Source organism: Gallus gallus, chromosome 22 (genome assembly GCF_016699485.2).
Source record: "Gallus gallus isolate bGalGal1 chromosome 22, bGalGal1.mat.broiler.GRCg7b, whole genome shotgun sequence".
Classification (NCBI taxonomy): Eukaryota; Metazoa; Chordata; class Aves; order Galliformes; family Phasianidae; genus Gallus; species Gallus gallus.
In genome coordinates this window covers 1,219,983-1,245,353 of record NC_052553.1, presented here as the reverse complement: position 1 = coordinate 1,245,353, position 25,371 = coordinate 1,219,983, and the positions used below count along the sequence as shown (strand labels likewise).

General features: G+C 49.2%; 2 protein-coding genes across 3 annotated transcripts; one reads left to right on the top strand and one right to left on the bottom strand.

Annotated features, from left to right (window-relative positions):
* The first annotated feature begins 2,602 nt into the window (after positions 1–2,602).
* On the top strand, positions 2,603–14,013 carry SLC25A37 (solute carrier family 25 (mitochondrial iron transporter), member 37). Of its 2 annotated transcripts, none has more exons than XM_417682.7 (4): positions 2,603–2,821; positions 7,842–8,070; positions 9,985–10,041; positions 10,923–14,013. In XM_417682.7, the coding sequence occupies exons 1-4, from the start codon at positions 2,609–2,611 to the stop codon at positions 11,441–11,443; spliced, it is 1,020 nt and encodes a 339-aa protein (XP_417682.2). In that variant the 5' UTR covers positions 2,603–2,608; the 3' UTR covers positions 11,444–14,013. The 2 variants fall into 2 exon arrangements, with proteins under 2 accessions (XP_417682.2, XP_040507534.1); XM_040651600.2 differs by having other exon boundaries at positions 2,735–5,207.
* Positions 14,014–19,975: 5,962 nt separating this feature from the next.
* On the bottom strand, positions 19,976–24,020 carry NKX3-1 (NK3 homeobox 1). The gene is made up of 2 exons (XM_004947561.5): positions 23,742–24,020; positions 19,976–22,027 (listed from the first exon to the last, which is right to left on the bottom strand). The coding sequence occupies exons 1-2, from the start codon at positions 23,953–23,955 to the stop codon at positions 21,654–21,656; spliced, it is 588 nt and encodes a 195-aa protein (XP_004947618.1). The 5' UTR covers positions 23,956–24,020; the 3' UTR covers positions 19,976–21,653.
* Between the last annotated feature and the right edge of the window lie 1,351 nt (positions 24,021–25,371).

Below are 25,371 nucleotides of genomic sequence, written 5' to 3'. Positions count from 1 at the left end.
AAAAGAGCCTCAATTATACCCAGGGACCGCCTCTCCCCGCTGCATTAATCCACTGAACGAGGTAAATTAGGTCAGATTATGGGAGCGCTGAAATAAAACCCACAGGCCAAATTCCTCCCATCCACACCTCCCAGGCTGCAGAAACGTGGCTCTGCCCATGCAGAGATCAGTGCCCAGCTTGCCTTGTTTTCCATTGCTCACCTCCCCAGAGCAGCAAACACATGGCGCTGATGCTTGAATAAATGGGTCAGCCCACTGTGGAGACAAAACAATCCACTTTGCTTCATTTGGTCCCAGAGATAACGAAGAACAGGAGTGCATTGTGCTCGAAGGGCCAGCATGGCACAGAAAGTCTAGGTTTGAAGTAGCACAAAACGTACACTTTTGACCCATTTTTTCAACCGAAGGGCAAATGTAGGGAGCAAAACCATAGAGGTTGCTGCAGACTCACTGCTTAAAACCTCTTGGTAGGTTTTGCATCTTTTTAGGAGGAGCAGGGGTGGGAATTATGGGCTGATGGCAATGCATCCATGATGGGGAACTGACAATTCCTGTTGGCACAGCATCTGCAGCGTGCAGAATGGGGAATGGCGATGCCTACACAAAATGCCATGGGGGTTTCTTGGTGTTACATGAAGCTCAAGCTGGTTGCATTGCAAATGAGAGTACAAATGAGGTACATTTGTTTGGATCCCTTCTCTTTGCACTGCACTGCTACGAGGTGCCTTTTCCTTGCTGCAATTAGAAGGCCAATTACCTGCTGTTCATCACCCCAATTAATAAAGTGTCCTGCAATATGATGCTGGAGGGCAACTCCCTGCACAAGGCGTTCCCTGCCCACCCTTCAGACCGCACCAAACCCAAGGTGGAAATTGGGAAAACACCCCAAAAAAATGAATTAAAAATATATATATATGATGTATCTCTCTGGATCTGGAAGATAAGCCCCAATTTCAGGTTCCCTGAAGGTGCCCGCCCACAAATGGGACACTCCTGCCTTATCTGCATGGGTACATCTGCTCTGTTCTGAAGCTCCAGCCCCGATAAGCACCCTAATGGGCTGCGGAGGGTCCTGCACTGAGCTGGGAGCAGTGAGGAACATGTCACACTGGGAGGGTCATTTATTTCTTGCTGTTTCATAGCTGTGGCAGGGTGCAGAGGCTCCATAGCGGAGGTCAGCAGGAAGAACTCAGGCCTTATGGGTCTGAATCACCCAGACTGTGTGATGCAACGTGCGTGTAGATTGCAGCTGTGCATTCTGCAGTGACCCACTGGCATGTGGATGAACGTGCCCTGTGCAAACGTGCAGCCAGCTTGGGCTTTTAGCAGCATGGGAAGCTTCACCGTCTGCTCCATCCCTGCTGATGGAATCTGGGGCCAAAAGCCATTGCGTGAGGCTGAGTTGTCTCAAAAGGAAAAGGTCTGTACGTACAGCGAGTTGAGTTCACGTTGTTGTTGACGGATGGCTCCTATGTGCCATGCTGGTGTGGAAACAATGTCACAGAGTGGGAATCATTCCAATGCTTCTGCACAACCGGGAAAAAATCCCTGTGCATCATCATGCTGGCATCTCTTCTGCACCACCCGTGCGTGCAGAGCTGCTGCAGAGAGGATTCCTCACAGCAAAGCTGCTTGAGATTAAACTATAACCTGGAAAAATTCACTCTGATTCATCCCATTTACTATCAGGCAGCAAGAGTGAGGGCTGTAGGGGAAAGGGCTCATTATGGTCAATGACAACGCAACGTTTCCACCCTGACGAACCCATCGGGAACAGAGTACTTGTTGCTTACAGAGCATGAAACCTCCATGAACCACGTGCAGCAGTGCTAGGAAGTGCTCCTGCCGAGCCCTAACTTGGCCCTTTCCCTGCACGAGGCTGCATTCAAAGAAGGAAGTTCAGGAGCCCAGCCTTGATTTACAGCCGCGCCTTGCCCTGCAGACGGGGTGATGCTGAGGGCACCCACGTGAGATGCGATCTGCGCTGGAAAGCAAGAGGGATGGAGAAGCAGCAATGCAGGGGTGCCTGTTCCAGCTGCGCCCGTGGCCTTGCCTGTTTTAGGGCACACCGGGGGCCGTGCAGGACTGTGCAGCGCACTCATACCAAGGGCTGCTTTACTCTCAGCAGCCCCAGAAGCTTCAAAAATAAAACAGAACAAAATAAAACTGATGGAAGGCTCACGCTCCCCTCCCTCCCCTCCACCACATGCCCGTAACGCGCCGTTTCCCCCGAAAGCGCGCGCTGGCACGCGGGAGGCGCGCCACATTCCGCCCGCCGTCCCGCCCCTTTCCTCCCCCAACAACCAATCTCATCCCACCCCTCCTTCCCATTCGCCCGTTGACCTGTCAATCCTCCGGGCTGGCCTCTCTGTGACGTCACAGGCCGCAGCTCGCCTCTTCACTCTACCCAATGGGAAGCGGCGGGCGGCGGAGGAGCATTCCTATTGGCCGACGCCGTGCGGCGCGGGGCGGGGCGCGGGCGCGGCTTTAAAGTGGGGAACGGGAGGCGCGCGCTCCCCGTGCCGCCCCCCCCTCGTTCCCCCGCCCCCCCCCCCCCCTTTCCGGGAATCCCTTTTCCCGTTCCCGATCCCCGCTCAGCTCCGAGCGAATGGAGCTGAGCTGCTCCGTGGGGGGCAGCACGGCGGCCCCCCCGGGGCCTGGGCCCCCAGGGCCGATCGCTGCCCCTTCCGTGCCCCCCCCGATGGAGGGTGAGGATTACGAGAGTCTGCCCAGCGGAGCCTCGCTTGGCACGCACATGTTGGCCGGGGCGGTGGCGGGGATCATGGAACACAGCGTGATGTACCCGGTGGATTCCGTGAAGGTGCGTGGGCTGGGGAGGGCATGGGGGGTGACCTGGGACTGTGCTCTCTTTGATGCTGGGGGATGCGCGTGGGGTATGGGATGCACAGGGGGTGTATGGGTGGGCGAGGGGGGTGGTATAGTGGTGCAGGGTTTGCTCATGGGGTATAGAGTTGTGAAAGTGGGTTCATGTGAAGGGTATGGGCGTGCAAAGGGGGTGTGTGTATGGGGTAAGGGTGTGCAAAGGGGGCTTGTGTGTGGAGAGCTGGGGTGCAGGGTGTGTTTATGGGGCACTCTGTGGGTATGGGGGGTCCTGGGGCAGTTACGTGCAGGGAGGGTGAGGGGGAAGTCCTGTATAGGGTCTGAAGGGTTACATTCCTGGAATGCATGGAGTGGATGTGCATAGGGTAAAGGAGCTTGCAGGCAGTGCAAGGAGAATACATGGATGAGGGATGGGTGTGCAAGGGGGAGGTGAATTCTTGGAGGGTCTCTGTGGGGGGATGTGTGTATGGCTCTTGGGAGTGCATGCACAGGGTATGGGGGTACATGCATAAGGTGTTGGGGGGTATAGTGTGCAAGGAGGGGAGCTTAGAGAGTGAGGGGGGAAGTTTGCATGGGGGGAATAGGGCTGTGTCAGGCTGTGAGCACACACAACCCCAGGGTGCTCTGCTGGGCTGCACTGTGCTGTCACCTCTCCCTGCCCTGACGTGGGAGCTGCACAGAGCCCTCCTGGGCAGCCCCAGCATGCTCTGCCTGCCAGCTTTACGCAACCACAGTGCAAAGGTGTACGCTGTGCTGCATTGTGTCCAGCCCTGGCGTAGCAAAGCAAAGTCCTCGTGCGTGAACTCGGAGCAAGATGCCGTCAGGGAAGTTGCAGGAGTTCTGCTCCTCCTCCGTGCAAGCTTTCTCCTCCTCTAGCTTTGCAAACTGTGCATGCTGTAAGTACGGAGGTGCTGCTGGTTTGCTGCAAAACACTTTTTTTTCCCCCAGCAACCTGTGTGCCTCCTTGGAGCTGGAGGGAGCTGCTGCCTGCAGGTCCCTGTAGGATCCTTGCACTCTGCAAGGAACTGAGCCTAATTAAGCTCATTACCATCAACGTCTTTCACTCTCTCAACATCTTTCTTTTTCTTCCAGAAAGGAAGTGTGCAGTCCCTGCTCCAGGTGATATTGCTGGGATCAGGGCATGGCCAAGCAGAGCCCATGGATGCTGCACAAAGTGGTGTCTGGGGCACCTGAGCTGCTCAATGGCCTCCAGGAGGAAATGTTTTGGTCTCAGCAAGTTGTTTTATCTCAAAGAGAAAGGGAAAAGATCATAATTTGGGGAAATTGTTTCAGTCACTTGCACGATCCCTGAGCATGACATGCAGCTGTGATGCTGCTACCCCGCTGGGGGGCTGCAGCCTGCCCATGGGACACCCCCAGAGCAATACGTGGGGGCTGGAGCTGTATGCAGGTGTCCCTGTACAGCCAGGATCACCCTGCTGTGACCCACAGCTCTGCTGCTCTATGTGCTTTGGCACTGTTTGAGGCATTCCCAGCACTGTGGCTGTTTGTTTTGGGAGGGAGATGCAGTACTGGTCGTGCTCTGCCCGCTGAAAGTTGAAGACCTGTGGTTACTGGGAGTTGCTTGGTGTCTGTTCCTTTGCACCGTCTTCTTTTTTATGGTGCAGGAAGAACCCATTGCAACTTGGCCTCAGACCCCATCACAGCAAGGAGCTAGGGGCATGCAATCTGTCTGCAGGGCAGGAGGATGAATGGGGTTTGTTGCAGGGGTGGAGCAGTTTGGGGGGGGGGGGGGCTTGGCTGCTTGCAGCTCTGCTCCAGAAAGCATGCACATGGATAGGACTGAGGGCAGTGCTCCTGTGTGAGCAGGTTTGGGATGTTTGGGTTTGGTGGTAAACCCGTGGGTATCAGTGCATGGCCAGAAAGAGCAGTTTGTCCTGTTAGGGGATGGTGTGAGTGCTGCCAGCCCCGACCAACCTGTCACCCCACCCATGGTCACTTTGCAGCCACATGTGGGGACCGGGCACTGCTTGCTGGGAGCTGCTGCAAGACGGAGTGGGTGACTGGCAACTGCTCCATTGGTCATGGGGATGCCAGCTGGTTTGTGCAGTTGTCCGTCATATTGGTGATGCTTTGCAAGGAAATGCAAAACTGGAGAGCTGGCTCTTGTTAGCAGAATGCTTCTGGGCAGAAATCTGTCCTGGCCCCATGGCTTGTGCCAGCTAGGAAGCATCTGGGAAGTGCATCTGCCTCTTTCTGTGCTGAACTTGGTGCAAAGAGAGCAGCAGCAGCACTGACTCAGTGCTATTGCTGCCTTGAAGGAACATTTCTGAGCTTTTTGGGTATATTTCAGCCTCCTTCCATCATGCTTAGATGGCCATGTATCTTTTGGGATGCAATAAGAGGTACGTACTCAAGCACTGGGCTCCCTCCTTTAGGGAGTTCTGCAGAGTGCTGTGTGATGCATGGGTCATGGTGGGCACTGCTGCTCCATGGGGATGCCCTGAATCCAGAGCTGGGACTTTTGCTTTTGCTTCTGGTGCCCATGCTACAGGTAGGGCTGCCTGGATGCTTGCTGCCTTACGCAACAGGATTAATGGAGCATTTCTGGGCTGTTTAACAACAGGGGTGTGAACTCCTGGAGGAGTTTGCAGGCTGCAGATAAGTGTTAGAAGGGCTGCAGAGCAAATCAGCTGTTTGCAGCCTTTAAAGGTGCAGCACTGATGCTGTGCTCTTGTGATAAATTGATCCTGGATGGGACTGGCCTGCAGCTGGGCGCTTAGGGAATACTAAAGTGGTGTTTATGCATTGCCATGTGAAAGCAGGTGGATGCCCAGCAGGAATGTGGAGGTGCTTGGGGTGCTGCAGTATTGCATGTTGCTTGGGTGCTGTACTGCTCTATGGCAGTGCATACTCCCAGACGTCTCTGATGCTCCAGCTCCAGATGCATGCTGCTGTTGCACTGGTTCTGAATGCATCCCAGCAATGCACTGGGCTGGGATCAGGATCAGTTTGGCAATGTGAGGGTGGAGCTTTGAGTCTGCAGCAGTGCACAATCCTTGCTGCAGCTGGTGGGTGCTGCTGAGTCATGGTGACAGAAGCATGGGACCTCATGCATGCAAAGCAAAGGATGCAAGCTGCTCTACATCCATTTTTCTAAGCACATTACAAGATTCAGAACTATTGCTTCTTTTAGAGGAAAACTTCTGAGCTTTTTAGGTTTGTTTCCAATGTTGCAATGTGCTCTACACCAGGAAGCTTTGCTCGAGGCAGTGAAACTCCCTTCCTCAGTGCAGCTCCTCCATGCTAAGAGCAGCAGCCTTGGAGCTTTCTCCAAACACAGGGCATGTTTTGCTGCAACTGCACAGCTCTGTGTTCACCTCATGCATCCTCAGCTGCAAGGACCTGTGCAATTGGACCACAACTTTTGCATGTTGGGGTAATGCATCTTCAGGGAAAGGCAATGTGTAGTGCAAAAAGGGAGAGTTCTTTCAGTTGCAGTCGTGACCCCAGATGCTTACAATCTGCAGATCTCCTAGCTGCTCTTTCACATCACTTTGCAAATGCAATTCTTGTGCATTTTCTAGAATAGCTCCTACAAATGCAATACATTGTTATCCTCACACGCTGCTTTACTGCCCTCGTTAATAGCTTGGCTTATGATTGTGGGTTAAAGTCTGCAGTTTAGCCCCGATCTCTTGAACTCAGAGCAGTGGCCGTGGAAATGCCTTTCAATTTTCAGCAGCCTGAGGGATCCAAGGTCCAAATCAGCAGCACTTGGATTTGGTGTGATCTCACTTGGAAGTGCAGCCCTGGGATTACTGCTAGTTAATTGCAGAAGTGAATCGATGAGTCCTTGTGCAGAAGCACAGAGGGATGTGGGGGATCCTGGGGCTGCTGTTAGCATCACCACTGCTCTTCTGCAGAGCCAAAGATATCAAACCAGGTATTTCCTGGATGCTGGAGGGATTACTTGCAGTGCTGCAGCCCCACTTGCTGTGCTGCTATTGCAATATCAAATACTGAGCAGAAAAGGGCTGATTTTTCACCCCCCAGCAAAATGGATCGAGGTGTGAAGTTGGTGCAATGCATTTCTGGGCTTAAACTTGATACGGAAGCAAAGCGTTGGCTGCAATGCTGAGCTCATAGCAGCAGACCTGACCTTCAGGGCTGCCTGCTCCCTTATCTGCTGCTTATCACCTCATTCATGAACTGCTCTGACCCTAAACGGACAAACTGGGTTCAGCACAGTGCAGTGTGTCTGAGGGGGAAACTTTGCTCTGAAGCTTGAAGGTGTCCTGTGAAAGCTGTTGGCCTCTTGGGAAGCTTTGGAAAAGCAATTAAGAGGAAGAAAAAACCCATCGGGGACTTTTGAGGAAGGATGCAGATAACACCAAACGCATGGAGCTGGTGGCTGACCAGAGGGCAGACGGTCCCCAGCAGCCACCCCTGGGTCCTCCAGGGGTCAGATTGGGCTTCACCCACCTGACATGCACAGGGACTCATCTTTGTGCCCTTCGAGGAAACCCGTTTCCCAGTCATGTGCCCTATAACTCCATGTGGGCATCAAAGCAGTGAGCAATTGCAGGAGGAACACGCTGGGGCAGAGACAGAGTGTTGCAAGCAGGAGGCAATTAGGGCCCTGGCTGTGTTTCTTCACCTTTGTCTTTTGAACAATTGCACTTAATTCCCTGTGCATAAACAAGAGCAGAGGTTACACATCCACCGTCGGACTTCTAACATGTTGGTGTTGCAACAGGAGCATGGACTTCATAGGGTTGTTCTGGCAGAAGTGTGAATAAATGGGACGTGGGCGCACCGGGGCTCTGTGGGTGCTGTGGGGGCTCAGAGCAAAGTGGGCTCAGCAATGAATCGAAAGAAGGCAGAGAATTTTAGGGTGGTCCTGTGTGGAGCCAGGAGTTAGTCTCTCTGATCTGTTTGGGTCGGTGGGGCCCATATGGGCCTGAGTCTTGGAAGTCTTACATATTGCACTGAGCACAGATAACTGAGGCCTCTCCCTCCCATGTTCTTTGTTGCAGACACGGATGCAGAGCCTGCAGCCTGACCCCAAGGCCCAATACCGGAGTGTATACGAAGCCCTGAAGAAGATGGTCCTGACTGAAGGCTTCTGGAGGCCTTTACGTGGGATCAATGTCACCATGCTGGGGGCTGGCCCTGCCCATGCCATGTACTTCGCTTGCTATGAGAAAATGAAAAAATCTCTCAGTGATACCATTCAGCATGGAGGGAACAGCCACTTGGCCAATGGTATTTTTAAATTTATTTTATTGCATTAAAAAAAAAATCTTGTGATTAACCTTCCTCTTGTTTGCTTTGCATCAAGCACTGAGAGCTGGGTGGTCTCAGACAATAAATAATTGAAGGTTTTTGCTCTGAGGACATGACACAGAGATGTAGTAACAGGCAGCATCCAGTGAGGCATCCTGACATGTTGAAGAGGTCGTGCAGAAGATGCTGTTATCTCATGGGCATCCAGCCTGTTGGCTTGCCTGGGCCACACTGAGTGAAGAGGAATTAGTATATATGTAGGTTGCTCTGAATGTAATGCCTTCTATTTATTCCCATGGAAACTACAACAGCTACAGTAAGTGCAATAGCTCTGTTTGATAGAGCAAATTCTCAGCTACAAAATGCTATTTTTCAACATAGCACCATCAGCTGTGTGTTTTCACCAGCAACGAGCCAGCCATGCTCATCAAAAACTGACCCAGCAGAGGTGAGCCTCTGTTGCTGTCCAGTGCTGAAGCCCCCCCGCCCCCCCCCCCCCCCATACTCACATCCACTGTTTGGTCTTTGTAGCATCGATGAATGTCGGTTGGTGCCATTTTTTTTCCCCACTCCTTTGCTCCATGTGCTCGTCTGTGTCAGGTGCTGTTTTGCCAGAGTGCCTCTCTGCTGCCATCAGTCACACAGCAATAAGATATAATGGGGTATCAGTGGGAAGGTTCAACCTTTAGTACCATACCACTGACATCCACCTCTGATATGGCAAGCCAACACCATAAAACAGGAGGCATTACTTTTGGAGCAGCCCTCATTAAAATGCATTATACATTTAAGTAACAAAATTTAATTTTTAATGTTTTTATTAAGACAGTAAAAAACATGGCAATGAAACCATAAAACCAACAGGGTATTTGATGTTGTTCTTGTGAGACTGATGCCCCAATCTCTGGTTTGATGGCAGCAGTTTCAATTCTTAGTAAGGTCTCAAGAGGCTCATTGGAGATTTTTGATCTAATTTTGCTCTTCCTGTTCCTCGTTGTTGACAGCAGTTATTCACAAATATACGTGCTGCCAAAAGTGATGACAGGAATAAGGCAGACTGTGGGGCAAGGGGTATTTTTTTTTTCTTATAAAAGTCTGATAAACAGGCACGATCAGATTTTTGAGTTGAATATCTGATTGCAATTCAGTACATTCCAGTTGAAAAAAATTTATTTATGTTGAATGGAAATGGAGCTGCAAACATTGAATCTTTCTTCGCAGTCTTGAAACAAATTCTCAAATTCCTTTATCAAAACTGAAAGCTGCATATTTTTTCTTGTTCACGGGGCTGTGCTTAGGCAATGTATCAAAATGCATAAAATTATTTGCCATTATTTGAGTTGCCATGATATGATGGCAGCAATATGTAGCAGTGCCCACCTGACTTGACCTAACCAGCTCAATAAAGAGTAGAATATCCTTTTTCCTTGTTGCTTTCCTGTGCCTGCCCTTCAAGTAGCTACAGGCTTTTGGTACCCATGGGAAAGCTGAGCTCTGCATTAGTAAAAAATGACTGAAAGTCAACGGAAACTTCAAAGGGGAAGGTGTGGCTCGAGGCCATCCTGCAGAGTCATTAATGGCTGGCTAGATGTTTGCAGAATCTGTGCAATTAGTGCTTAAATGGCTGAAAATGCCTAATTAAAGATGTAGTGAGCCAGTTCTAGCCATTGCTCATTCTTCAGTCCGGTGTAGGCTGAGTAAAGCTGGTGAATTCTTGTGTAGGCAAAGCGCTGTGAGTTGTTGGGAGTAGCCAACGTGACACAGCTGGAACTGGCTTGTGCTGGGCTGCCCTGCTTGGGTTTTTCCATACTGGAAACCAATTGTGTTACTGGGTGCTGTGTTACAGGTGACTCTCTGTTCCCCGGATTGCTGAAGGATGCTTTTGTCTTGCAGGTATAGCTGGGAGTGTGGCCACGTTGCTCCATGATGCAGTGATGAATCCAGCTGAAGGTAACGGTGACCTGCATAGAGACCCTGAGCAGCCTCAAGGCCACCCCATCCTTTTGCTGTGGGGATGCTGCCCATTTTCTGAAAGGGAGAAATCCTGCCCAGGGCTGCTTGGCTGCTTTAATTGCAGGAGCCTGAGTCACACCATGCTGTGCCTGTAAATCTTTGCTTGTAGCAGCGACTGTGGTTTTTCAAAAGCTTTGGGCAAGCAGAGCAGAGCTGGTCATGCTGCCCAACCAGTAGAGCAGCAGTAGGGTTCTACCAGCTGGTGTGGTGGGCTTCAACCAGCTGCTCTGCCTTCCTGGAGGATGTCTGATGATAGGAGAACCAACAGTAAAATGCATCTAAAATCAATTAGCTGGGCTGCTCTTGGGTGTTAGTGTACTCTGCTCCTGAGCTGGACAAAAAGCAGTGAAAAACTTAAGGAAAACTGTTTTTAATGCTTAAAATTCTTTTTAATCAGAATAAATAGCCTTTTCCTGAAGACATGTGTTGCCACAAATGAGCTCTGTACCCTCATCCATCTGTCCTAGTGCCATTTTAGCCTGATATAAGGGCTCCTTATTGAGGACTGAGGAATGTGTTGACCCATGAACATGTGTAGAGCTACTAAATCATGCCTGAGCTGACCACTTCCTATGCTTTCTGGGTATTAGGGCAGGAGATGCAGAGGGTGCATGCATCCTTGAGGTAAAAGTTTGCATACAGGGAGTGGATCACTGCAGAAATGCTTCTTTGTGGGTTTGGAAGCGGGCGTTGGGTCTGCATGGCTGATGCTTGGGGCAGCGCTTGGTCTGGGTGTTGGGATTCCCATTGGCAAGGCCCTCATCTCATTAATCTTTATTCCTTTTTTTTGGTGCCACGTTGGGTGTTCCCTGGAGCAGTGGTGAAGCAACGGATGCAGATGTTCAACTCCCCCTACAAATCCGTCTGGCAGTGTGTGAGGACAGTGCAGAAAACCGAAGGCTTTGGTGCCTTCTACCGCAGCTACACCACTCAGCTCACCATGAACGTCCCCTTCCAGGCCATCCACTTCATCACCTATGAGTTCATGCAGGAGAGGGTGAACCCACATAGGGAGTACCACCCGCTGTCCCACGTCTGCTCGGGGGCCGTAGCGGGGGCCGTGGCCGCTGCTGCCACCACCCCATTGGACGTCTGCAAGACCTTGCTCAACACCCAAGAAAACACAGCGTTGAGTTCACTTAACATCACCGGGCACCTCTCGGGCATGGCCAACGCCTTTAGGACTGTCTATCAGCTGGGGGGCATCGCGGGGTATTTCCGAGGGGTGCAGGCACGTGTCATCTACCAGATCCCTTCAACAGCCATCGCGTGGTCGGTGTATGAGTTCTTTAAGTACTTTCTCACAAAGCACAAGCTGGAAAAGAGAACATCCCTTTGAAGGACGTAGTATGCCCTCTACATGTGCCAGGAACACACCAGGTCCTGGGGGGAGATGGGGGGTCACAGCTGATGCCACTTTCCTGTGGTCCTCAGCCACGTGTTCCCCTCGTTGCCTAAACAGTAGTTTATGAAATACTTATAATAATATATATATTTAATAACTTTATTTTGGAGAGCCGAAATAATTGATATTTTTGTTTTTTCTCTAAGCTTGAAGTTGTAGTTTACTCCTCACCAGAACTCCTAGGTTGTACAACCTAGGCTGTTTTTTTTTTTTTTTTTTTTACAGCAGAATACCCTATCTTAGAACTTTTATATAAAATATTAAATAGTTGGATAATGTTTATCCTTTATTTTTCTATATAGGTATTTGGTTTTTTGTTGGGATTTTTTTTTTTTCTTTTTGAGTACAATTACAGCTAGATGCTGAGCTGCTTAAAAAGGGCTAATTTCTTCCATCACGTGCAAGGAAGACATGAAAGCATTTATTTTTATAGCCAGATTGGCTTTAATTACACAGCATTTAGTCCCCAGGCAAAGGTATTGAGTGAGTGTTGAGGGACTTGGGAGCCCCTGGAGACTTTCTGGGGACTGGGGGGGAAGGAATGGGGACATCCCTGTGGGAGACTGAAGGACACCAGGAGGGGCACCCCAGAATACCTGGGGTGGAAAAAAAAAAAAGCCAATTTCTTTTTTTTTTTTTTTTTTACAAGGAGACTCTTAAAGATGTAGAATATAAAAGAAGAGTATTTTTCAAACACTTTTCTAAAGGTACATTTTTATGGTGTGTGATAGCTGGAACTGGCTTTGGTCCTCCCTTAACTTATTTGTATGTTTTCACTGAAGCCCTGATTCTGCTCACAGGAGGGTGGGTTTGGGTTTGCTGCTGCAGTATGCTGGGATTTGTGTTCAGCAATGTTGTGCCTGCTCTGAAGGGGATCCGCCTTATTTGCTCCAGCTGGGAATGGCTCTTCCCAACACATCCTTTTTAGAAGTGCTCATTTTTGGAGTACGGCCCTTGCGTGGGGGTGGAGAGCCCCAGAATTCCTCTTTCCCACTTTGAAAGGACGGGTCTACTCCAGTTGGCTCCTCTCAACGTGGTGTCACGCCACGCAGAGAGCGTTTGTTTTGGATATCTCAACCTGTTCTTTGAGTCATCAGCAGCTGATGACAAATTGGATTAATTTTGGGGATTGGAGGACACCACCTGGCAGACCTTGATTGTACCTGGGGAAATCTTGACCATACACGGAGCTCACCCTACTGGGAGCGGCTGATGGTTGGGGCTGGTCCCATCCCCTCACCACTGTGCCAGTGGCAGCTTCTGCTCTGCCACGGATGTATTTTCAGCTTGGTTTTGACACGTTTGGACTGGCAAGCATCCCGTCAGCCAGGATGACACTAAGCAGAGCCAAACCTTCCGCTCCGTTATTTGGAGAAGCTGCATCAATGCGCATCTCCGTGGGCGGTGCTGCATGTGCCTTGTGTAATTACAATTAGCTCTGTGCCAATGATGCAAGGAGGTCCTCGATGCCTTTTTGTCACTTAAGCTGAGAGAATCACTGTGTTGAATGCACCCTTTGTCTTAAAGTGCAAAACTTAACCTCAGTTTGTGGGGTTTTGGCTGGAGAAAGCCTCCAGTTCTTGTGCACACCAGGGTCCTCCAGGCTGGAGATGCTCCAGCCAGCTGTTGGGTTTGGATGTCTTGTCTTTTTTTCTTCTATTTCTGTTGACTTTGGAAACTGGAGAGTCACTAACAGAAACCAGAACTGCATCAAAGTTGTCCGGTGGAGATGGGTTGATGAAAGTCTTGGGTCACTTTATTGCTCTTGTGGCATAACGTGGAGGTTAACAGCTCTTTTGGTGCAGCTTTAGGTGGCTCAGCCCGCAGTCCTTGATGCATCGTCCTCTCCCTCTGCTTTTACATCACTGTGGCTTCTTTGCACTTGGAGAGAGCCGTGGGTCAGGGCACAGAGGCTGAGCTCGTTGCATTGGTTGTGTGCTGAGCATCCCAAAATGAGCTCCCCATCTCTGTCACTGTCCAGAAAAACGTGTGCATGTCTGGTTTCCTCCCAGGTGCTGAGCAACCAGGTTGTGTTGGGCGCTTGCTGAGAGCAAGGAGCACTTGGATGTTCATAGATCTCTGCAGATCACCTTGGGTATTGGGTAAACCCAGATGGAAATGGGACAGCTGTGCCCAGTTGGCCTAAAAATTGCAGAAATTTATGGGGTTTCCTGCTGGATCCCTGCATTAAAGCCCCACCACCAAAGCTCTTCATCTCTCCTTGTGTTGTTTGAAAGTTTTGCTGCGAGTCTGAAGTTTTATTTTAACCTGGTATGTGAATCGTGTACTGCTGCTTTGTCTGCAACAAACGCACATATATTTAAGGGAGGATGAGTAACTTTGTCTGCAGTTTTGTTGTTGGTATATATATTTTTTTGCCTGCCTCGGAATTTAATGTGTTCTCTTGATGTATATTTAACATTGCAGGAGTTCGTCTGTGAGATGCTGCTACAGTTGTGTCACTGGAACTCAAGGAAATAATAAAATATATATATATATATGTATATAGTGCTTTTCGTCCTTCTTGGCTTGGGGATCGTGGTTGCTCTTGGCTGTGTGCTGGGGAACTGGTGCCTTCTAGTGGTGTCCCATGGTGTAAAGCTCTTCACTGTTGCTCTCAAGGAAGCAAATCCTATTATTCACTTGTTTGTTTTGTTTTGCAGTAGTTTTGCTGCCTTGGCCTGTGCGTGTCATGGGCTGGTGCTCCCCTGGGAGCTGCTGGAGTGTTTGGCAATGGGTTTCCTTCTGCTGCTGCTGAGATTTGCAGAGCGAAGATGCCCATTCTGGCTGCTGGGCATCAAAGCAGAGTGGCTTTTCCCACATGCAAGGAAAACAGATGGGGCAGAGGCACTGCGTGTGCTGCTGGGTTGAAGCAATGTGTAATTCCTTCCCTCAAGAAAATGAAGACGATGAATTAATCCTTTGGTGCAGTTTCCATGACTCATTGCCATGTCTATGCCTCTCCTGAAGATGCTGATGTAGGGCTGTAAGGATCTCACTGTGACTTTGAACCACGGGTTTGGCATTGGCTGCTGTTTTTCAGACACGGGAGGGCAGCTTGCATTTTCATTTTTTAATCTTCAGTGCAAATAAAGGAGGTTCCAGCTGCCCATCAGTGTCCCAGGGTGGAGATGTGCTCGTGAGACAAGATCAAAAGATAAAGTGCTATTGAAGCCCAGTAAGATGTTTTGGGCTGCTCTGTGTTTCTATCTGTGTTGTAGGGTCAATACTGAATCCCCTTTTGCCATGCGTAGTGCAGTGCTGAGAGGTGAGGGTTGGGTTTTGAAGGGCTGGTGATGGTGGATGTTGAGTTTGAGTTGATGGATGCTGGAAAAAACATAATATATATACACACATGTATTTAGGAAGGTGGGGGGGATGCTATGAAAGCTGGTAACAGGCCTAAGTTTCCCCTTGCAGCTGCTACTGCATCTTCTCCCATACATGGAGGAAGTCTGTCTTCAACCCCAGAGTGCTCCAGCACGGCTGAAAGCATGATAGGTCATTAATGAGACAAAGCTTTTCTTTTTCCGTGAAAAGTTGCATGTTCCAGAGAGGATTTGTTTCTCTAATTGACACTAATGGTTTCTTTGGAACCAGTACAGATTATTGTGTAAATATCCTCTGAGGGTATTTTTGCAATACGTGTTATTTATCCGGTAGGCTGCTAGAAGCCCTTAAACTTGTAGGATTTCCTGCAGCAAGGAGCTGTAGGATGGTGGATATCTGCTTTGCTCCATTCTTTCATTGTATGGAAGCACTGAGTGGACACCAGTAAATAAATCCCTTCCTCTTATGCAGTCTGCCTTCTATGAACGTCCAAACGAATGGCTTTTCTGGGGGTGCGTAGATATGTGAGATAAGCAGAAGAGGAGAGCAACACAAAATATATCAGCTGTGATACATTGGATGGTGGCGATGGCCATGGCCATGTCCCCATTGGCTGCAGTGCTTTGTGCCGTGGTGCACCACCAAAGCCTTTGGGGTTCCCACTGAAGTCATTTGATTAATCCAGGATCTAGGCTGTGTTTGTTCACCGCGTGCGATTATCATCTCCTTTGCCCGATCCTTTGTTTCTCATCAAATATTGTTCCTGCTCTAAAGGGTAATGAACATAAAGGCAAATATCTCACCTTTTCCCTCTTGAAATCTCATTAAGCTGCGTGTTTACCTTGGATGACAAGATGCAGCACACGGAGTGAAAGGTTTTCCGGCCACACCTTGCCCTGCTATCTTGCTCTGTGCACAAAAGGAATAAGAACATTTGTATTTATCCGCCAGACTTAACTCCTTTCAAAGCCAGGGGATCCATTTGAAAGTGTTTTCCTCCGGGCTCAACAGGTGTAAAGCTGTTGTAGAGCACTGCTGAGCCCTGGTTGCAGGTGGATATGGAGGTGAGAATTAATTTCAGCCCCCAAAACTGACCAATTTTGGCAGGTCATCCACCATCCATGTGCCCTCCCAGGGCAGCATCCTCACTTTGCTTCTCTTACCGATGGAGAGAGACTCCAAACATGAGTCGTTCTGATGGAGGGCAGGAATTCAGGTTTTTCCCATTTTCTTTTGGATGTGTTACAATTTGCACAGCAAAATCTGGTTTGGTTGTGGGGTTTTTTTGTTTGTTTGTTTGTTTGTTTTTTGTTTTTTGTTTTTGTTTTGGTTTTTGCCTGTAGGAAACTGAACTCCCCAGAAGATGGAGGTCTGCAGTGACCACCATGGCCCATGTGCACTAAAGCACATTGGGTTGAGCTGCGTCTTCCAAAGGCATCACAAAGGCTCCCCAGCTCCTGCTCCAGAATTGTTGCCCTAAAGTTAGAATCACAGAATCACTAAGATTGGAAAAGACCACTAAGATCATTGAGTCCAACCATCAATTCTCATTTTTTTTTTCCTATTAATTACATGTAAAAAAAAAGGAAAAAAAAAGCCATGTTTCCCCATTGCCTGTGCTGATGGGGGATGAGGTTGTGGCTTTAGGCTTCAGCTCTGGGTCTGAGAAGCATTGCTGTTGGCTGCAATGGTGACCATTGTCAGCTCCTTGTATAATTAAGCTTATTGAGTGACTGGTCTTGGATTGAGGTGGGAAACTATCTGAATTGTGCTGGATTTGGTACCTGTTTATACTTGCATCATCAGTGATACCATGTCATCATCAGCATCATTAGTCATGGGACAAGAGGTAATGGCTCTATGTTGTGCCAGGGAAGGTTTAGATTGGATATTAGGGGAAATTTCTTCTCTGAAAGAGTGGCAATGATTTACAACAGGCTGCTCAGGGAAGTGATGGAGTCATTGTCCCTGGAGCTGCTCAAGAACTGTGAAGATGTGTCACTGAGGGACATGGTCAGTGGGCATGGTGGGATGGGTTGGGGTTGGACTTGGTGACCTTGGAGGTCTTTTCCAACCTTAATGACTCTGTGATGCTATGGAGATGGCTTGATGGTTGGAGATGATGACCTTAGTGGTCTTGTCCAACCTTTATGATTCTATGTTTCTCATATATGCCAATACCCAGCAGCCAGATATGGGATTAATAACACCTGGTTGGCATTAATGGAGCCCATGCTCTGCTCGCTTCAGACCCAATGGTTAGAAAACACATCTGATTGCAAAACCTGTTGCTGGCACCACGGTGTTTGCAAAGCTTTCGGACATCCTCCCGCAGAGGAAGCTGTGCTGGGTGGACCTGAGAGCAGTTCTGCCCTGTGCAAACCCCACAAATCTCCAACGCAGCACCCTGCAGCCCTGGCTGCCCCCACCCAGGCTCTGTTTGCAGAGAGACTTGCCCTAATCCCTCTGCTTTCCGCCACGGCACGAGGAGGACCCCTTTGTGTTGACCCTGCCAATGGGTGGGAAAGTACCACGGGAAACTCCAGAGCAGTGTGTTTCCTTGCTTCTAGCCATGCTTTGAGCTCATTCCCAGGGAAAATGGGCTGACTGAGCCCTCAGAGGTTGCACTGCCTGGAGCAGTGGGATGCTGAGAAATAATCTGCTTTTCCTCAAAGCTGCTTGCTGCAAAAATCTCTGAGCACAGGGAGTTGGTGGGGAGCCCGTGTGTGGTGCTGGCTCTTTGAAACCCAGATCATGGCAATGGAAAAGGAAAAAGTGGGAATAGAACTGAGCCAAAGCAGCCACTGCAGCAGCATGAGCATCACCCCCCCCGATTCTTATCACCTCTCCTTGCTGTTAGGCTGCGATTTCTACATATAGAGACAACATGATGGCTTTGGAATATGTTTTTGGATGAAGTGCCTAGATGCCCGCTGAGGGATTTGGGGTGCTATTGTAGTTTGGGGGCCCACGATGGGGCCATAGTGAACTGATGTGGTGTCCCCTTAGCCCCCACTTTCTTCTTCTTGGGATAACACAACAAACCCAGAGCTCAGGCTCCAAGTGCATGGCTCTGAAACCCTTTTTCCTTTCACTTTTCCTCCAAATCTGGAGTTTTTCAACCCAAATGTAACCCATTTATGTTCAGTCCATAACAGAAGAAAGAGGAGGAATGCACCTCGGATGCCTTTTTGTGGAAGACAATGAAGGAATGCCATGGGAGCCAATCTGGAGAGCTGTGTTCTGCCACACCTCAAAGGACTCTAAAAAAGTAGAAAAAAACCCATTTGCTTTCATTTTCTCTCCTTCTCAGTTAATCACTGTGGTGAAAATCTGCTCAACTTCTCCCTATGCCTCCATCACTCACCTGGATCCCTGCTAGGTGCATGGACCACACATAGGCCATGCATGGACCATCCCCCTGGGCAAGCTGAAATCCCATTGCTACAGCCAAAACTCACATGTTGCACTGATTAGCAGTTCTCATTTCCCCAGGGCAGGCAGAACCAACACATCCAAGTTGTGGTGGCAGTGATGGCATGGCCTGGGGTGGCTGCCTTGGGGCAGCTCTTAGCGTGGGCTGCCTGGTGCCCGCCGCAAGATATCCTTACTGCAGAGTGGGATTAGAAGGAGATTAAGTGTTTCCTTGGATGACAAGAGCATCCAGCATAAGAATAGTAAATATTGAATATCCTCAAGGGTTTTGAAGAGCTCTAAATCCCGGTGCTTTGTGGATTTGCTCACCTGTCCCCTTGGGGAACATCCACACTCCCCAAAAGATTTGCTGTTTTCCCCTCCAAAGCACCTTCCTCATATCTGGATACCAAAACTGGGGAAATGCTGCTCTGACACCGCTTTGGCTGTCGTTGCATTCTGCATCTGCTCACAGCTCCTTGCAGCAAACCCATTCCCACTGCTCTGCTTTGCAAATGTTGCATAGGTCAAGACGAAGATTTTCGTTGGCCTCAATCCCATGCGTTCTTGCCAAGTATGTGGTTTATTGCATGCAAATGTTAGTCAACAGTTACATTATCCAAAGGCAGCCCTCTTTTTTTTTTTTTTTTCCAGGTTGTTTTCTTTTTTTTTTTTTGGTAAGCTTTAATAAATGATTTGGCACAACTGAGTTGTCAGCATTAGGCAGTGTTTAATCTTGACGGATACGTTCTCGGCGGAGCGTGATGCTCATTGACAGATGTTAAACGATGCTTTCTGTTTCTGGCCACGCACAAACAGGGGTTCTGTTTTGTTAGGGCTGATTAAAACTCCGTGCCTCCATTGGTTGGGTGGGATTTTTCTTTCCCCTATGAATCAAGGGGCTGGCTATCAGCAGGAAACCTGCCATGGTGTTCCCCTTGGGGTTGGTGCTTGGACACTCTTGGGTTATTTGGTCATCGAAAGATTACAGCCCTATAAGATGAAGGGTAATGGCCTTAAGCTGTGGCAGGGGAGGTACAGGGAGTCACTGTCCATGGAGGTGTTCAGAAAATGTGGAGATGTGGCACTTGGGGATGTGGTTAGTGGGCATGGTGGGAGTGGGTTGCGCTTGGGCTTGAGGATGATCTTAGAGGTCTTTTCCAACCTTAACAGTCCTATGGTTCTATGGGCATGGAGGGGGTGGGCTGATGGTTGGAGTTGATGACCTTAGTGGTCTTTTCCAACCTTAATGATTCTATGATTCCTATAGTTTGTCTTTGTTCTAAGAAAGGAGAAGGCCCAACTGCAAGACTTGAGCATCTCCCTGGCATTGCTTTGGGCTTTTAGGGCAGAAAACAAACCTGGGAGCAATGCTCTGGGCAGTGCTTTAGGACCAAAATTTGGAGGCCATAGTGACTGAGATTAAACTGCGGGATTGCAGGCAGATTGGGGGTGGTAAGAACATGTTTCACTCTCCCTTTTGGGGGAATGGTCGCTTGTATCATGCTCATCAGATGGATGGCAGTTAATGGGATAATGGATGAGTGATGCAGCAGTGCTTGGTGCTGGGAACGGTGATGAGCAGTGATTTGCTGATGGTGACATTGGTGCAATATTCACCATAGATATATATTTTTTTGAGAAGATAGTGGTGATTTCATGGCAGAAATAGGAACTAGTGAAAAAAACCCAAATCCAGAGCAAGGAACCGACTGAGGCAGCTTGTTCTTAACAAAGGTTCTGAGCTCTTTATTCCAGAGGACAACACACATTGGATAAAACAGTATCAAAAAAATATGTACAGAAAATAGCAATGATTTGCACTGGGCTTTATATCGGCAAAGTTAAGTATGGAGCATTTGGGTGTTTAAGCAACAAAGGGATGTTTTAAGGGGCTGAAACCATGAGTGGAAAAAAAAAGCTATGGCACAAAAAGGACAAAGTTTTTCCCAAAGAACCATTCAAGAAGTTGAGTTGAAATCTAATTTTCCCATCTATGACAAATGGGGTTAATTTGGTCCCTCCCAACACAATAGTAGATTTTTTTTTGCTGTGTCAACCCCATCCCATTCTTTCTATGGGTGCAAGCATCGTGTCCCAGCATTCAGCAGCATCCCAGGGTGGATTAGGCAGGATGTCCTCCCCTCGAGGAGCACAAGGACTCCCTTGTTCCAAGCAAAGTGGATAAGAGCAGGGCTGTGCAGGAGTCACATTGCAACACAGCCCGAGAGCAGGAGCTGGGAGAAAGTGTTATCTGCAGATGGGAGTGACTTTGGGATAGTTCAGACCGCTGTCCTCCAAACAGAGCCAACAGCTTTTACGGCGTTGGCAACTGAGTATCCACCGCAAAGGTTTGCTTTGCACATTCCCTGCCCCATCCTCCTACCCCATAGCTCCGTATTTGCTACGTCCGTGCACGAGCTTTGCAAGCAGAATCGCCACCCTGCAGCCTTGGCCCTGGCAGGTTTGTAGAAGTTGAACTCTTTGAGCTGTTGCTATTTTAACCAGATTGCATGTGAGCATTCCAGCACCCGGATATGCAAAACCCGTCTGTCACTGCGCTATTGTCCCCATTCCCGGCGCCTGTTGGCACAGATTCCCACTCTGCAATGGCACCAATGGCATTGGGCAGCCCCAGCAGCAGCTCTGTGCCCATTGGGAACCTGAGGGGCTTTGCTGCTCGCAGCAAGGTAGGGCTGAATGCCCCCTGAACCCAACACACGTGGAAACCTTGGAGAAAATATGCAATTGATGGATGGGAGGTGGAAATGCAGATTTTTTTGCTATATGTATATATTTTTTAATAACAACTAAAATTCACATAGTGGAACAGTTGGTGCATGGGGCGAGCTGTTGTGCCTCACCCAATTGGTGGTGGGGGGCAAAGGATTGGGGGGGATATGCAGTGCTTACAGAGGGATGGATGGGGAATTGTTTTTTACAGGCACACACCATTTCTTGCTTCCTGCCCCCAAAATCGTGCCATGTTGGATCACTGCAGGTGCTGTTAAAAGCTTTGGGGACGTTTAGTTTATAGGGCTTTTTGTCTCTCTGGCTTAAACCTGGCAGTGAGAAAGGATGGCGATGCAGTGAGAGGGTGCTGAGCATCGCTTGGGGTTCTTTGCTGCAGATCGAGCCTTGTGAAAGCTTTGGGTGTTTATTATTAATAATAGTAATAATAATAATAGCAATAGTAATAGTAATAATAATCATTTGGGTTTTTAATTGTTGCTCATTTCTGATTCTTTGGCTAAAACCCTCGCGATGACAGAGGCTGGCACTGCACTAGGGGACACGGAGCATCACTTGAACCTGATGGCGCATCTCTGAATTGTATGGCATGGGTTGGGGGTGGGGGGGGGGAACACCATGCGAGGGGAAAACACACCACGCACGGAGCTCACCACGCAGCAGGGCTCCAGTAACAGAGGCAGGGCAGACAGCGAGCAGCCCCATGCAGGGCCAGCAGTGGGACTGGGGGCAGAATGGATGTTTTGTGAGCGGTTCCGACCTCCAGCCCAGAGCTCCCTGCTCTCCTTTTGGTCTTGTAGCGGCGGTTCTGGAACCAGATCTTCACCTGTGTCTCGCTCAGCTGCAGGTTCTGGGCCAGGTGGGCACGCTCGGGGGCTGATAGGTACTTCTGGCGGCTGAAGTTCCTCTCCAACTCCAACACTTGGCTGTGGGTGAAGGCTGCCCGCGAGCGCTTTGCTGGCCGGGGGGGTCTGGGCAGCACCTTCTGGGGGGGGTCATGGCCGCATGGGGGGGTCTCAGCATCTGTAAGGGGAGAGGGCTGAGCATCACCCACTGGGAAATGCTCCAACCGCTGGATTCGTTGGGTTTCCATCACCCAAATTGCTCCTTCCCTCAATATTTTCATTGCCCAGACCGCCTATTTCCTCACTTCTTTCTTTCTTACCCCTCCCCATAGAGTGAAGCATTCATGAGCCACTTCCCTCCTTGCTTTCTAGTTGCCCAAACCCCTCATCTCCTTGCTTTCAATCACCCAAATCATTCTATTCTTCCATTTTCATCACCCAAACCACTTGTTCTGTCATTTATCCATCACTGAGTTCCTCACTTTTCTCCTTTTCCATTACCTTCCATAGAGCAAAATATTCACAAATCACATTTTCTCCTTGCTTTTCATCACCCACATCGCTTATTTCCACTGTTTTCATTGCCCAAATCACTTGTTTTCTCATTTTTCTATCACCCAAATCTCTGATTTCCCCACATTTGTTTCTTTCCTATCCCTTCCCATAGAGCAAAACATCCCCACTGCCCTGGAGATCCTCCAAGTTAACACAGTGAACTCTCCTCCTGTTGGAATTAATCTCATCCAAGGGAGCTATTTTCTCCCAAATACCCCCTCTCTCAGCTCCTACAAGGAAAAAGCAACCCCCAAAAGGGCCATTTTGCACTGCTGGTGACATCTTGAGGCACTGCTGCTGCATACAACGTGCCATTGGGATTTATACAGCATCACCTGTAGCCGTGCAAACCTCTCCAGCCCTTTATTTACACCGCAGTTCTTTTCCTCCCAGTGGACTGCAGCCAACTTTTTTTTCCCCTCTTGTCACTTCTGAGCATATCTTCTTATTAAGTGAACGTAACACTCGAGATGGAAACACAAAGGGCTGAATTCCAGCCCCACTGAAATCCCCAAGCTGCATTCTGGGAGATTTCCGATGGCTTTTAATGATTTTTCTTAATAGCCATCTGGGAGGATGTTTCAGAACTCACTTTTTGTAGGAGCTTCTTTTAATAGAAGTGACAAAGAAAGCCCGAATTCCCCTGGCAAGGTCTGTTTTTGCAAGCTCAGCTTTCCTTTTTGGATGTTGCAGCCCAGCTGGGCTCCTGCTCCCATTGCACAGCTGAAAGCTGCATTGCATCTGAGTTTTCATGCAATTGCATGCAATTTGCAGCACCCTACTTCTGCAAATTTAGCCACTGCATGCTAAAAGGAGGTGCTGCTGGGATTGTTTCTATAGGAGTAAGGCTGATATGCATAATGCACAGTGTGTGCAATGCAGCAGAAAGGAGCAGAGCATTGCAACTGGAGCTGAGAACCAGCATGTACACATAGTCTGCAATGCAACAGACAGGAGCCGAGCATTGCAACTGGGGCTGAGCATGCAGGAAAGCAAGCAGCAAGAGTAGCAGAGCACTGCAATCAGTGCATGGCAAGTACAGCTGCAGCAGCACCACCCAACATCTGCACCAATGGTTGCATTTGCATTAAAGGGAATCTTAAGCTTGCTATTGCAGAAATGAATCCTCTGGGCTTTTTATCAACCAAAGTTGCGGGCAGCGCCTGTGCTTTGAGTTATCTGAAGTGCCTGCAGAAAGCTTTGCATGCAGTTGCTGTTGCTCTCAATGTTGAAGCCTGGGTAACTTGGATACGCATGGGGTTATTTAGGTCGGAGGAATTCAAAGCTGAACCCTCATCCTGCCCTAAGGGTGGACACCCCACAACACCCCCTCTTACCTGGATTTGCATCGTGGGGCTGTGCTGGGGATACTCCAGGGCCGTCCTGCTGCTCCCCATCCTCTGGTATTCCACCTTGCTCCATCCGTGTTCCCCTCTCCACCCCATCCCATAGGATGTCCTGGATGAGGAAGGACGTCCGAGGTCTGGATGAGGTCTGCTGGGGGCTGCTGGAGGCTTTGTGCCCCCCAGGGCTCAGCACCCCGGTGCTCATCCTCCTCCTCCTCTTCTCCTCCTCCTCTTCCTCCTCCTCCTCCTGCTCCTGCTGCCCGCGGGCTCAGTGCCTCCCCACCCTCCAGCGCAGCATTTATTGGGCCCATGGCCAAACCTCCAGGGCCTGATTGGAGACTGGGACGTGTCTACGCCCTTTGCTGGTGTCCCAGCTCTGCAGGATTTCTGCTCAAGCACAGCAAATCCCTTCTGCTGCCTTGCTCGGGACGCCCATCCCCATTGAACTCTGTTGGGATAACCCCATGGCTTTTTTTTTCTCCTCTTAATTCTAAGAGCAAGATGCCCAAAGGGAGTTCATCTTTTTGGGGTGAAAGCGGGGCTTCGAGGCGTCAAAATAGGGTTGTTAGGATATGATGGTGCTGCCTTGGATGGGTGCTGTGGGTGAGCAGAGCACCTTTTGCATCCCCACCCCAATCCCAGTGGGATGATGCTCCGCGTGCTCCACTTCTGGATGTGATTTATATCCAGGGCAATCCCTTAGACCTCAATGGGGAATTCTGATGCTATATTTTGAGAGTTTTCTTCAAAACCCTTTGGGGAAAAAAGGGGCAAACAGTGTATTTTAATCAGCTTTGCAAAGTGGAGATGCAACAGAAAGATCAAATGCTTCTGGGTGGATAAATTAACCCAAAACCCCAGGCTGACTCCTCATGGGTGTGGACCATGAGTTGCAGAGCAATGCTGATGCGAAATAAATATAACGATGGTAATGATCATAATAATTAAACAAACAAACAGCAAAAAGCTCAAGAATAAAAGCTCAGTAGGTCTGCAGAATATTGTGTCATGATGTTACGTATTATTATATTGCATTCTGTTGATGGGTGGCCATGTGTGAAGTGGGGAGTTGGACGCAATGAGCTGCATGGGTCCCTTCCAACTTGGGATGTTCTATGACAGGATGGTGTGATATTGCAGAATATGCATCTCTTCATTTTGGGCTCTTGCACAAACACACGAACAAAACCTGTGAGCCACCCAAAAGTTGGGCAATATCCCACTTTCCAGTGATTCCTTTCATTCCAGTGATGCTCATTGCATTTTCCTGCAGCTGGACCGTAAATCCTGGTGATGTTGGAGATGTCCATGTGCCCAACCCTTCTGTTCATAGGTCTGTCCTCAATGCACGACTCAGTCCTCTTTTCCTTTCAGTGCTGACTGCAGAATAACCCATAACACTCATCCAGAAACAGAGGTTTGGGGTTTACAGCTACAGGGACCCCCCTCATGGCCATTTATTGCATTACGTTTCGGCTGATTTGGGTTTTGTGGGAGAGGTCTGCCTCATTTTGCAACGGGCAGTTTCTAATTTGGGCAAGAAACAGGAGACATTCAAAGCAATGTTGGATGTACCCAACAGAACAATCCCACAAACACCGGGATTTTAAGCATCTCCTGA